Consider the following 13191-nt stretch of genomic DNA (forward strand, 5'->3'; position numbering starts at 1 on the left):
CACCTTCGTTTGCATGCACTTTGTTAGTGTTTTGTCATTTTTACTCACTTGTATCATCATTTGCAATTCACTTGTTAATATTTGCCTAATACATTTTGTAATGTGAAAATAATAAGAAAGACGTTAGTCTATTTCGTTAGTAAACAAAATAAGCTGAGAAAGAAAACAATAGTTCGCAGAAACCGTAAATCAAAATATGACCCAGTGTATGGGCGCAATTTTTAATCGAAAGAAAAATAAAAAATAAGGAAGCATTTGTGTATTTTTATAACCTGTCGTATAAGAAAATGCTATTTAAATACAATTAAAAATAATCAAAACATAACTTAAATCCCTCGATAATATTGAGTATATTACCTATGCAACTATGAACTACGCGAAGTACGAAACCGCTAGTGTTGCAACAGTGAAATATTGCCAAAGTGTTATTAAAAACGGCCGAGAGCGGTTGAGTTTCTCAATTCGTAGATTATAAAATTACATAAGTGTATCTAGGTATGTAGACTACCGGTGCATTGTTCGATTCGGTTACTGGCACACTTAAAGACATCGAGATAAAAAAATGCTGTCTTGTTACTGTCGCTTTTTGTGTTTACAAAGTATATTCAACTACAGGGTGAGCAGGCATTGGCTTAGACCCTTTTCTCATTAAAGGAATAGCTGTTTGCGACCTCTATTTTAAAAAGCAGTGACAGTCGAGCCAGTGGAAATGGGATACGCGACTACAATGGAAGTATCGGTAGCAGCGACTGATCACTTTTGAAAAAAAAAAACTATGAACAAGACGAACTTTGAGATTTTTATAAAACTCTAATTTAATGCATTGCTTTGTGAAATACTTACGTTATGTTACATAAAATAAGAATGTATAACATCTATTTTTTATTATAACATGATTCGGTAATGTAACGTAACAGACGGCCGCCCTTTATGTCCGGACAACCTTGGCCCGGTGAGAGAGAATGCCTTTCGCGGACAGTCGTTGACGCTATACCGATGTCGTCATACGTCAGTCGTAGCTTGCAATCAGTCACGTGACACAACAGTAACCGACGCTCGGTGTGACAAAACAAAACCTAGGCTGAAGTCTAGACAAATTATGATTAACGACCGTAGATTTCCACTATTTCATTTTGAATAAAAAAAACAGATATGTTTTTCTAAGATGTTCCGGCAGTAACCCAGGATATCTCTATAAATTTTAAACGAACTATTTGTTAGAGAACTTGAAGAAGCTTAAATGACCAGCCCCAACTTTGATTGTCAATCGATATTCGATTATTTGAAATACGATAGATCGATATAATCGAACCGAAAACCAGTAAAGTATGTACTAAAGTGGGTCAGTGGACTTTACATTACTTACATAACAGTCACATCTCGTTAAGGTTTCCCTCTTTTTTCGACACGTGTAAATGGTATATTTGCATCTCATTTTACCTACCAGTTGAAGGTTAAGTTTTGTATTGACTAAGCCAACGATGCGTAAAGTGTGCTTTGCGGAACCTTGTGACTCTGCAAAGCACACTTTGCAAATTGCGGATTCCAGATTAAGTTGTATATCTTTGCCCAAATTCAGCCATTCGTCATGTTGCCTTTCTGGAAATATTTTTTTTTCAAATAGTAACTTTATGAAGAAAATGATTATCATCATCATCAGCCTAAGACATGGCCTTCCACTTTGCTTCCCTCCGCGAACCGTTGTTATAGCTTAGGTGCCTGTCCTTTCAATCAGTATCGACAATAATCTGTCATTTATTTCTATTATTTTCCAATGTAATTATTGTAATAATCCGTTCAGTAGCAAAACAGATCTTTATTCTTATTGCAGTATCATAAGTACATATAATTATATAACTATTATTAAAATTAATAGACGCAAGAGACGGTAAAAACTCCATTTTATGTTTAAACATTACAATAATATACATAATATTTTTATGTTTATACATAAAAAGGTGATTTGCATTATTTTTAATAATTTAATTTTTAAAAAACACTTTTTTGTTATGTTGCTGGTATCCAATAAAAACTATGTACTTATTTACAATTTGCCTTATCTCGTTGTTTTTTCTGTATAAAAATAAAGGAAATTAACTTTGAGTAAATTTTAAATTATAACAATGTCTATGTTATAATTTAAAGATTACGCAACTCCTATGTTTGTTCAGACTCAGAAGTTGTAAACATTTTATCATATGTTAGAAATTGAATTATTAAATTGGCCGTAATCAAATCAAGAATTCGGAAAAATGGTTCAACAGATAAACATATCAGGGTCAGCTGTTAATCGAAGTATATTAAATAGTTATTTGAAGATTGTTTTCCTTATGCAAAATTCTGTTTTCATTTATAAGGTATCCTAACTAGTGTCAACTAACTCTCCGCCGGTTACTATACGTGTGAAAACATACTATGCTTTGTTTAATCGGTGAGTACCAATTTATTTAGATATCGACGGTTCCTATTTTCAGGCGAATCGCTGCGCAGAACACAATTTTAGGGGTATGAGCCAAGATATTTGAAAAGACTAATAGCCCAGTTGCTTACGTCCGTCTATCTTTAAGGTTTATAAAATTCCTAACATTAGTAGTTAATTAGTTCCATTATAGTTTTATAACTATTATATCACACCCCACTGCATACTCTCACTAAGATTGAGATGATTTTAACAATAAGAGGTATAAGTGAGCTTATATTAATATGCCAATACAGGTATTCATTACGTGCTTACAGAATAAATCTGTAAAACATAACAGATTAATACGTACAGAATAAACTCAAAAATTACTGGACCAATAGCAAAAAAAACATCACTGGTTACCTAGCTGTATTTGTAAATAGATTTTTTTTAATTCGCGCGCAGATATTATCGCAAACAAAAGCGACAATTTAATGAAAAGGAACACATTACTAATTTGATAACTTTGTATTGATTGTGAAAATGTTTACGATATATGCAACATTGCAGAGACAATCTACGAAGCCAAAATATTACAGCTCAAAGTATTGTGCTTTTATGTGCAAAATATCGCGTCCGACGAAGACAGATCGCAGTCTCGTGGAGTGCGTGGTCGAGCTAGCACGTGTGGAAGTTCAAAATCGATTTATTATTTTTATATTTTATTGATTCGGAACCTATAACAGGTGAGTCAGATGAATTTATGCGAATTCTAAATAAGCTGTGCGAATTTGTTTTTGTTAATTACGATGTTTGAAATTTTTTTTCTATGTTTTTAAAAATTACATTGTCTTTATCTTATATCTTTAAATGAGCAATTCGTGTATATACATCATTGGAATCTCAGAATCGGCTCCAACGATTTTCATAAAATTTAGTATATAGAGGGTTTTGGAGGCGATAAATCGATCTAGCTAGGAATCATTTCTAGAAAATGTCATTTTATTCGTGTTTATCGATAATCAACTTAAACATAAACTTAACTTTTTCTATCGGTAAGATCGAAAAATATTATTCATATTTCATCATTTTATTAGTAATTCGTACTTAAATATAATTTCCAAAGTTCGGTCATCCAGGTACAAAACATTAAATTATGAATTGGCCACATGTCACTTGACATTTTTACAGTACATTAATAAATGAAATCTTAAACAATTAACACATTAAGTTAGCTTAATTAAAGTTCTTACAGACCACGGAATTGTCTGTTAAGTCCTGTTCCTAATTTACAACGTCTCATTACTGTTACCTGTGAAAAAAACTCAAAATTAGTATTATGAAAACAGCAAATGCAATGCGCAATAATTTGACTACTTTAGAAGATAAATCACAACTCAGGAAACTTTAATTAGACAAAGTAACAAAGATGTCATTTTTTACTTGTTTAATTGATAGTTGTTATTACTCCAAAACTGTTTTGCTTTTGAATTTTATTTTAAATTTGTATTTTTTGTAAATAAAAGATACAACTTTAATTAATTTTATGGAAATTTTATAGCACGACCTTCAGTTTGATTCGAATATGACTTTCCGCTCGCTTCCTTTGTTAATTATCTTTTTTAAGTTTCTATTAAATTAATTCCTACTTGTTATGGTTTGTTGAACAGCTAAGAAAAAGTTTATGTTTCTAAAATAATCTGCTTTTAAAATTAAATACAGACTTTTTTGGAATTAAATCTCAAAAAAAAAAATTTTTTTTCATCGTTCTTTGTCTAGCTTTTAGACGAATAATAATTGTTGTTTTAATATTGATAGGTGACAAGCGTTTAAACGTTTTTATAAATAAGAAGTAACAATGATAAATAAACTAGCTGTCGACAGACTAAGTTCTAATCAAAATCCCCACGTCATAATGCGAATAGGTAGAATTACCGATACGTGTATAAAGTATGAACTAAACCACGTTTGGTATTTTCACTTTAGCATTGCAACTCATTCTGCGATCAACACTTGTTAAATAAAAAAAATATTACAATTAATAGTAATAGAACCGGAACTACGTTTATATTTAATTACGTATTAACATAAAATAATTTAATACCATTTAGCCTTGAATACTATACTCGAAATTTCCACACACTGTTTCACATAAGTATGAAGCGTTGAAGATTTTATTATTATGAAGCTGTGAATGGAATATACTTGTGAATATTACTCAATACATTACATTGCTTTATTCGGCCTAAATACAACACGGTTATTTGAAACCGACTGTCAATCGCTATAATTGTAAAGGAGTTTATAATAGGCACCTACTTTTGTAACAGAAATCCGGTGAATCTAAAATAGCTCTTACTGCATCATTTAGATAAGTTAAATTGACAACGGGAAAACCACCCCAAACATATATTAAAAAAACTAGAAGACAACTCTTTGTTCGGTAGTTAGACTTCTTTTCCACCACGTGACAAGTCGCGCACAACTGTTATGTGTTATTGGAAATAGTATATATTCTCAAAATAACAACAGGAGTCAGCCAGCTACGCCAAATATTAGTGAAAAAGTGTTTTTAAGAACAATTACAAGCCGGTCACAAAAAATCTTACGAGTTGATACTATAGCAATTTAGAAGTTAAAGCAGGCCTTATTAAAATGAGTCTTTTCAATTTGATCTTAGTGGTTAGAATTTCGAAACATTGGGTCTTAGGTGCGAATTATGTCAAATGAAGCAATACGATTGCGTGAAAGTAAATTGCGTTGGAAGCTTCTAAAGCTCGGAGCCGGACTGTAGTATTAATGTAGCGAACCACAACAATTTAAACGACGACCAATGTTTCATCACACATTTCGACATAACCGTGTCAAGTTCAAAGGCAACATTTTTATGTAATTTATGATTCAATAGCTTGCTCATCAAATAAGACCTTTTGTAGTAGGATTTTTTTTCTATTTAAACGAACTTTCCCATTAATATAGCAATCTGTCACAATAAGATCTTGTTAATGGTGGGGCTAACACGTCTTATTTTGTACTTTATACGTAAACTAGCAGTTGCCCGCAACTCTGTCCGCGCGGAATTAAAAAAACATAATCAGTTGCCTATGTGTTCTTCCAGACAATGTTCTTTGTGTATGCCAAATATCATGGAGATCCGTTTAGCCGTTCTGGAGATACCTTTAAACAAACATCCATCTAGCCATACATCTAAACATTTGCATTTATAATATTAGTAAAAAGTAAGATAGTAAGATAAACTATCAAAACAATCTACTGCGCAAATTAAAGGAGTAGGGAGAAGTGTATATCGCAATATGTTATTCAATTTACCACATTATAGATATCATCAGGTTATTTCACTACGCAGCCAGGTTTTATTGCATGCGGCCAGTATGTGGGTTAGTTAAATTATGCGTGTTGACTAACTTCACATCTACTATATTATGAAGCGATAAAGGTTTTATGTAATTCTTGATAATCTAATTAAGATTATGCACTTTTATTTTCTTTTTATTTATACTATAATAATATGTGGGAGCTATCCTTGTAGGAATATTCTTAATTTTAGGTAATCAGAAGTGTTCCCTGACCTGTTGTTGAATTATTCTATCGATATACCGTGTCATGATCAAATTTTTAATTATTAATCTCGTTTAATTTTTCTAGAAGCAATATGTCAAAGCGCCTGACAAAACGTTATCTGACCTCATCGGACAAATACGAGTGTCCCCTCTCTGCGGATACTCAGGCGGTGGCTTTGGAAGAACTACGAGAGACTGACAACGCAAGAAGTCAGGCACTGGAAGCCCTTAGAAATTGGTTGGAACAGAACCCAAAGATCATGGCTATTAGGATGGGTAAAATAATGCAATATTTTTTTTTATGTTTATATCCAACTATCAAGATGATTTTTCTATAATATTTCAAATATCTTTGTAGCTCTCTTTCTGTCTGCATTGTGTGTACATCTTTTATCTCACTCTTGTAACAAAATGCGAATGGGACTTCTTACATCTTACCTACAACCTAATGCTAAAGTTAGTTTTAATCGTTTGTATCTCTCAGACTCGGTATTTCTGCTCCGATTCCTCCGTACCAAGAAATTCAGTGTCCCAATGGCGCAAGAGGCAATCGAGCGTTACGTACTGCTGCGTCAGTCATGGGGCATCGCCTTCAACCAGCTCGACCACACGCTTCCTACTATGGCAGAACTCATCGATTTAGGGTAACTATATATTTCCTTTAAGGAGGAAGAGATCCTATAGGTCAAATTTCTTTCAAGTATTACATTTTTTTTTCATTTTTCAGATATATTTTTGTGAGTCCATACAAAGACAAGGCGGGTAGACGTGTTGTTATATACAGACCAGGTAAGAATATTTATTTAAAACTGTACTATTCTATAAAAATAAAAGCGACATAGTATATCCAATGTGTGTAATTTCACAGGTGTATTCGATCCATATAAATACACGAACCAGGACATGTGTCGAGTGATGGGAATATGCTATGAGACGTTAATGGAGGATGAAGAGTCGCAGGTCCGCGGGCTGGTGCACTTCGCTGACGGCGGCGGAGTTGGCTTTCCTCATCTCACATTGTTCACGCCAAAAGAAGCCGTGAGAATTGTTAAAAATGGCGAGGTAATTTTCATAACCGTACAAACTTATAAACCTCATCAAGCATAATTAATCCATTAGTGTATATGTAGACAGTCAGTCTCAGTGCGTAGATTCACTGAGACTGACTTCTGAAGAACTGTATTTAAAAATCCTTTTCAGCGTACAATTCCATTAAGACACAAAGAGATCTACGGTGTAAACGTGCATCCAACTGTAAAGTTCGCTCTGGACTTCGGGATGGGATTAATATCAGAAAAGATAAGGAAGCGAGTGAGATTGTACACGGCGGTAGAAGACGTGCAGATCGATAAGAAACTGTTACCAAAGGAATATGGAGGCATAATGCCGATGAAAGACATGATTGGTAAGGTTTCATGTAATCCTGGTACCCGCCCTTGTAGATAAAGTAACATTCTAAAATCGATACCGTTAGTAGAATCGTGAAATTGTATGAAAACGTATAGATGTCATCACGCTACAACCACGTGTCATCGAAAGTTATTGTCTGTCCTATTCATGTAAAGACGTTACTAACATTCCATGGAAAGAACATTCTAGAAGCCCTTGTCTTAGCGATGACGTTCCGTTGTTTTTTTTATTGCAGAACTGTGGAAGAAAGAGTTATCAGAAAAGCGCGGTATATTGTTGTTGAACGACAAGATGGGGGTGCGTTTAGAAATGTATAGCGAGGCGGCACGAGAGGGCGCTGTGTCCGCTTTGCGCGGCAACACTTCGTGCAACAATGACGCGGTCGGTGACGCAATGCGGGGTCTCACTGGCAACTTTAGAAAGCTAGAAGTTGATTAAATATACATTTTTCATTTTTATTTCAAACTTTTGCAAATTTGACTTTTAGGATAGATGGATTCGTCCGTCCATAAGTAATAATTTCATTTTTTTAAAACTTGAATTTGATATCGACAAGTATTACTATAAAATTAACGCTAAATTCAATTTGTAAAAGTCGGAATTTAAAATTAAAAACCTATATTAGATACACGACTGATTTTTAACAGTAATTACTACTTAAATATATAGGTGTAGGTAGTTTATAAAAATTATAAAATAAGAAATTGACATCAATTGAAAGTCGAAAGGAGAAATGTTTTTAAACAATAATTAGTTTTAATGATAAAGTATGTTTATAAATAAATGTGCGTATACGAAATACAAGATAAAATTAATAAACTTTTTAATTATAGTACAAAAATAAAAACTAAAAAAATGCGAGTTAGTTTATTTTATTTATAAGAAACTCATATCATAATATCTATTTGGTAGAAATACACAAATCGTTATTGACTCTGCGCTTAGGAAACAAATATATCGTACAAAATGCATTCATATTTTACAATTACAACATTTGGTACGAGTTAAATAAAATCTTCAGTGATATCAACAGATGTTTAAATGTTAGGGTTCTTGCACACGATTTCATATTTTCATAATATCCAAGTTATTGACAAATATACTAAAATACGGCGTTAAAAGTCTTGTGAGTGTAAGTCGTGAGTGACTGAAAAAGGCTGGGTTTTATATTTTAATCCACATTGAATTTAGGTCTTGCATTCTTATACTCGATCATTCCATATCAGAGCCAATTAATCAACGAAGCTGTGAATGTCAATATGGTTAATAACCACAACTACACAGATAACAAACCAGTTGGTGTTTGTTATTGCGTTCTTTAGTTGAATTTAAATCGTTCGTTATCGTTTGTCGAGTGATTTCTTCAGTCACTTGCGTGGAAGACAAACAATTTTATTTTCCACATATATGTTTTTGAAATGTATTATATAACTGCAGAATAAGATCATTTACATTATTATTATGAAAGCCTTTTGACTTACACAAAGAATAGGAACCGGTAATAATTGCTTTATTGTGGTTGTACGTGTGCAAAAATCCTCAAGAGCAGCATATCTCTTGTTGACGGTAAAACCCAATAATCGATATCAAACAATTTTGTTTTATGCCAGCATTTTTTATCAATTATCTTTAAATTCAACCAATTTAAAAATCGATCCGATTTTGTGCTCACATGAACGATTTAGTCTTTGGCGTCTCCGATAACGATTATTGGTTTCAGCTGTAAATTAAAATGTTCACCCTCTTAAACATTTTTAAGCCCTTGTAACAATTGAACATTCTCAATACTTAGCGAACTAACAAATCAGGAATGGAACAATCCCTGACACTATCATGAAAAAAATCCAAAATATAAATGTATCTCTTTCACAGAATTATTTCACAATACACTATTGCTAAAATTTAAATAATTTAGATTAGGCCGAATACTGTCGTAGATTATTCCTTTAGTAATTTTGGAATGGATTGGACAGATATCTCAACATAGCCATTAACGAGTGTTCAGCCAGTTTCCACTGAGAAAACATCAATACAAAAATATATTACTATTTCATTTATTCCTATTGAAAAGACTGAGATAGCAACATACTTTTTTATAAAGTGGGAACCTTTTAAAATCAATATTTAATATCTGATATTCAATTTTATTCAGCTTACAAGGAGGATGTACTCCGACAGTTTTCCATCTAACCTACATAAAGCGCATATTTAACGTTTTTACAGGCACAATGCTTATTAATACTAAATCCAATTAATTACCACACAACAGAAGTAAATGTTAAAAAAACTTATACTAATTGAAAATACTAGTTTATTTAATATTGCTATATTGTATTTGTACGTCGTATTGATTGTTGACAATATGTCGAAAAATCATACGTTTACCTCGGCTATTGACAATTTAACAATACATTTTTAATTAATTGTATACTTATCCGATTAACTTAATTATTTTTCCCCAACATGGCGATATAACCTATGACAAAATTAAGTAGTTCTTTTCAATCATCGCAAGTAAATCACAATGAGAGACTTGGATAATAACTATGGTAAAATATATATTATTTGCAAATATATATATTTGACATCATTCGAAAAGCTCTTTAAATCTATTGTGCGTATGACATGGGGTCGAAACAAAACATACATTTATATAGTAGTATGAATTTCCACTGCCGAAATAACTGTAAAAAACATAGTGTCATCTCTTTTTCCTCAAAAAGAATAAGTGAGACGACATGTTTTGTACAGATGTTCAGGCAATGAAAACCCACGAAAACATTAGCAGTATACAATATTTTAACACACAAAATACACAGTTTATAGGTCGGCCAATTTAATAGGTCACTTTATCACAATCTAACGATGTAACCTTGCAAGAGCGTACAAAAAAAAATTGAAGTTAGAACAAGTGTGTAATTACCGCAATATTTTAAATTTCAATTACATATTTATTATAATAATGACCATCGAACGTCGTTACAACGTTGGGTCATTCAACTCTTCCTTTTTTAAACACACATAATACAAAAGAATCGAACTAAATAAATTGATTTTGAAGTTGGAAGTAAGTATCAATTGATTCACCTTACTATGAAGCTAAAACTGATGTCAAATGTAAACTTTTAAATTGGCCCACCTATAACAGTCGGTTTCCACTATCGCGACTTTTGTATTGAAAAATATAATATGTAATCTTCGTTCTGTCAGAATTAAATGTCACAACAGTGGAGTTCTGTGTTTATTACAAACAAGACATATGTGGTGTTTCATCCTTCTAAACTACAATACAGTCAATTAATACTATAATTTAATAAATATAATTTTTTTTGTTATTGGTGTTCTTAGAGTGATTAATATTGCTTTAATAAGTAGATATATTTATGTATTAACACTGAAACATAATGAAATGTAAATCTGGAATACATGATGATTGAAAATTTACAAAAAATATATAATTAATATTTTGGATAATAAATATTTAAAACGGTCTTAATATTACGTTCAATTGGCACATATAAAGATAATATACGGGGGAAGTCTTATACACATTTAAATACCTTTAAAAAAACATTAAATAATTACATGAAAGAGACAACATAGACTAGGTATATTATAGATATATAGAAAGGGATATTTATATTACAGTAAGATGTATTTCATATTGTATAGCAACAATCAAAACCAATTAAGGAATACCTTATTGTTGCGATGAATGTAGGCGATAATAGACATTTAGTAAGAACTTTCAATGTTTTTTTTAATTTATAATTATGGAATGTATTAAATTATGTAATCACGGGTGTAAATATTGAGAAGTCCAAGGGATGATTGTGGAGTTTTTCGATAGAGGGGAAATACGGGGTTGAGGGTTTAGGTAAGATCGTTCAACATGCAACTTGTTAACATTAATTTGGAATATAATATGATATTATCTTAAAAAGAATCCTAAGCCTTAATATACGGCTTTTGTAAACATGTGAATGGGACAAAAAAAAATGGAGTTAATACAACTTACATACTAAAATATTATTATTAAATAATTTCAGTACCAATCAACTTATTACAAATTCTAAAACTAAATATTCTAATAATACATTGAAATTAATACAATTGTAAATTGCTAACAAATTATTTTAACATGTGTATAACTATTTGGCACGTGATTTGGCAACATTTAATAAAAAAAAACTCGCTATATGTTCGCGAATTTCTTGTGAATTAAGACAAACATACTGTCTTCTTATATTCCTTTTGAAAAGACAGAGACATTACAGAAACTTCTCTCTATTCGCGGGAGTAACGTGTGGTTACGCTTTAAGTTTTTTAAAAAAAGTTAATTTGATTTTTTTCAAATGATGAAAAGTACATTTATAGTTACTAGTAAACTAGGCTTCGTTGTACTGAATAAAGGCAACAAGTACAAGTAGTAAATACTGCCAATAATTTAGATAGAAAAGCCAAATATTTGCCGTGAATGCGGTAATGGTCACAACTTTTTACCCGCGAATAAGGAGATTCTACTGTACGTGTCAATACCCTACAGATATTAAAATCTGTTTGGCCACTACAACTAATGCCCCCACCCAGCAACTAATTTGCTTCAGAATAAACCTATCAAATCTAAAAGTAATACATTCTAACATCTCTATAGGCGTTCCTTTCTCATTTAACAAACATCGCACATTGGCAGTATTATACCATTGCCAAGCGCTACAACACACTAGGAACATATGGCCAATTGCTTTCAAACTCACGTCTTTTATAATGAAAACGAGTAATTCTGTATATCAAAGATCTTATTAATATTGACAAGTCAACACACATTTCACATTTAAAACGAATCATTTTATAAAGATTCTTTAAAAAGCGACCATTGACATGTAAGTATATAATTTTTTTTTAATTTTTTTTTCTCTTATAATTGTAGAACTTGTATAATTAAGTAGATTATTATTTAAGTAGATTTTAATTACATTCAACTCAACAACTGACGTTTTATTGCTTTAAAAATCACATCTAAAAAGCTGTATATTAGCGTTTCAGATATAATATTTTTTTAACTTCAAATTAATCAGTATGTAAATTTGTTATAACTGAATTTCCATTGCCAAGAAAGGTCATGGAAAATCATATTTCCATCCCTCTTATTATTTTTAATTAAACTGAGACAACAATATGTTCTTTCTGTGTTTCAGCAGTGGAAACTCACATTAAGACACTAATCTTCAATAAAAATACAACGAAGGGTGTTGAAATATTTCTTTAACTAGCATACTAAATGTTAAACTCAAGAGTCGTTTTATTACTAAGGGCGACTCTGTGTACAGTCGTACTAAATCTGTACTAAGTGACATCTTTAACAACTGTGAGTGGCAGTAACATCATAAGATATGATTAAATATAACAAAATCAAACGCACATTTGTTAAACGGTGACTTCGCATGTGACGTGTTTCTTAACGCCGTAGTTGCTGAGTAGAAAAGGCGTAGGAACTAGTTCAGGCCGACGACGAAGCTGGCTCCGGTTGAGAGAAAGGAATTGATCACGACCGGCGCTTGCCGCTAGAATTAAAAAAAATATGTTTTTAAACAGTGAATTTAATTTTAACGCGATTTTTTTTCTTCTTTATTTTAATAATGAAATGTCACAAAAAACTATCATTTTGTACAACTTTTTATTTTAACTTGATATGCGACACCTCCTCTCTGAAATCTACTTAACCTTCTAATCTTTTTCTTATATGGGTGAGACCAGAAAGAGGACTAAACAGCCTCTAGCAAGCACACTCATCAGAGA

The 13191-nt window shown here is 31.8% G+C and overlaps 1 protein-coding gene across 2 annotated transcripts; it reads left to right on the plus strand.

Annotated features, from left to right (window-relative positions):
- Positions 1-3029: 3029 nt before the first annotated feature.
- Positions 3030-8211, plus strand: LOC106113655 (alpha-tocopherol transfer protein-like). Of its 2 annotated transcripts, none has more exons than XM_013306504.1 (7): positions 3030-3147; positions 6071-6258; positions 6467-6626; positions 6710-6771; positions 6851-7044; positions 7183-7387; positions 7628-7850. In XM_013306504.1, the coding sequence occupies exons 2-7, from the start codon at positions 6075-6077 to the stop codon at positions 7828-7830; spliced, it is 1008 nt and encodes a 335-aa protein (XP_013161958.1). In that variant the 5' UTR covers positions 3030-3147; positions 6071-6074; the 3' UTR covers positions 7831-7850.
- The last annotated feature ends 4980 nt before the right edge of the window (positions 8212-13191 follow it).

This window comes from Papilio xuthus, unplaced genomic scaffold (genome assembly GCF_000836235.2).
Source record: "Papilio xuthus unplaced genomic scaffold, Pxut_1.1 DF828177.1, whole genome shotgun sequence".
NCBI lineage: Eukaryota > Metazoa > Arthropoda > Insecta > Lepidoptera > Papilionidae > Papilio > Papilio xuthus.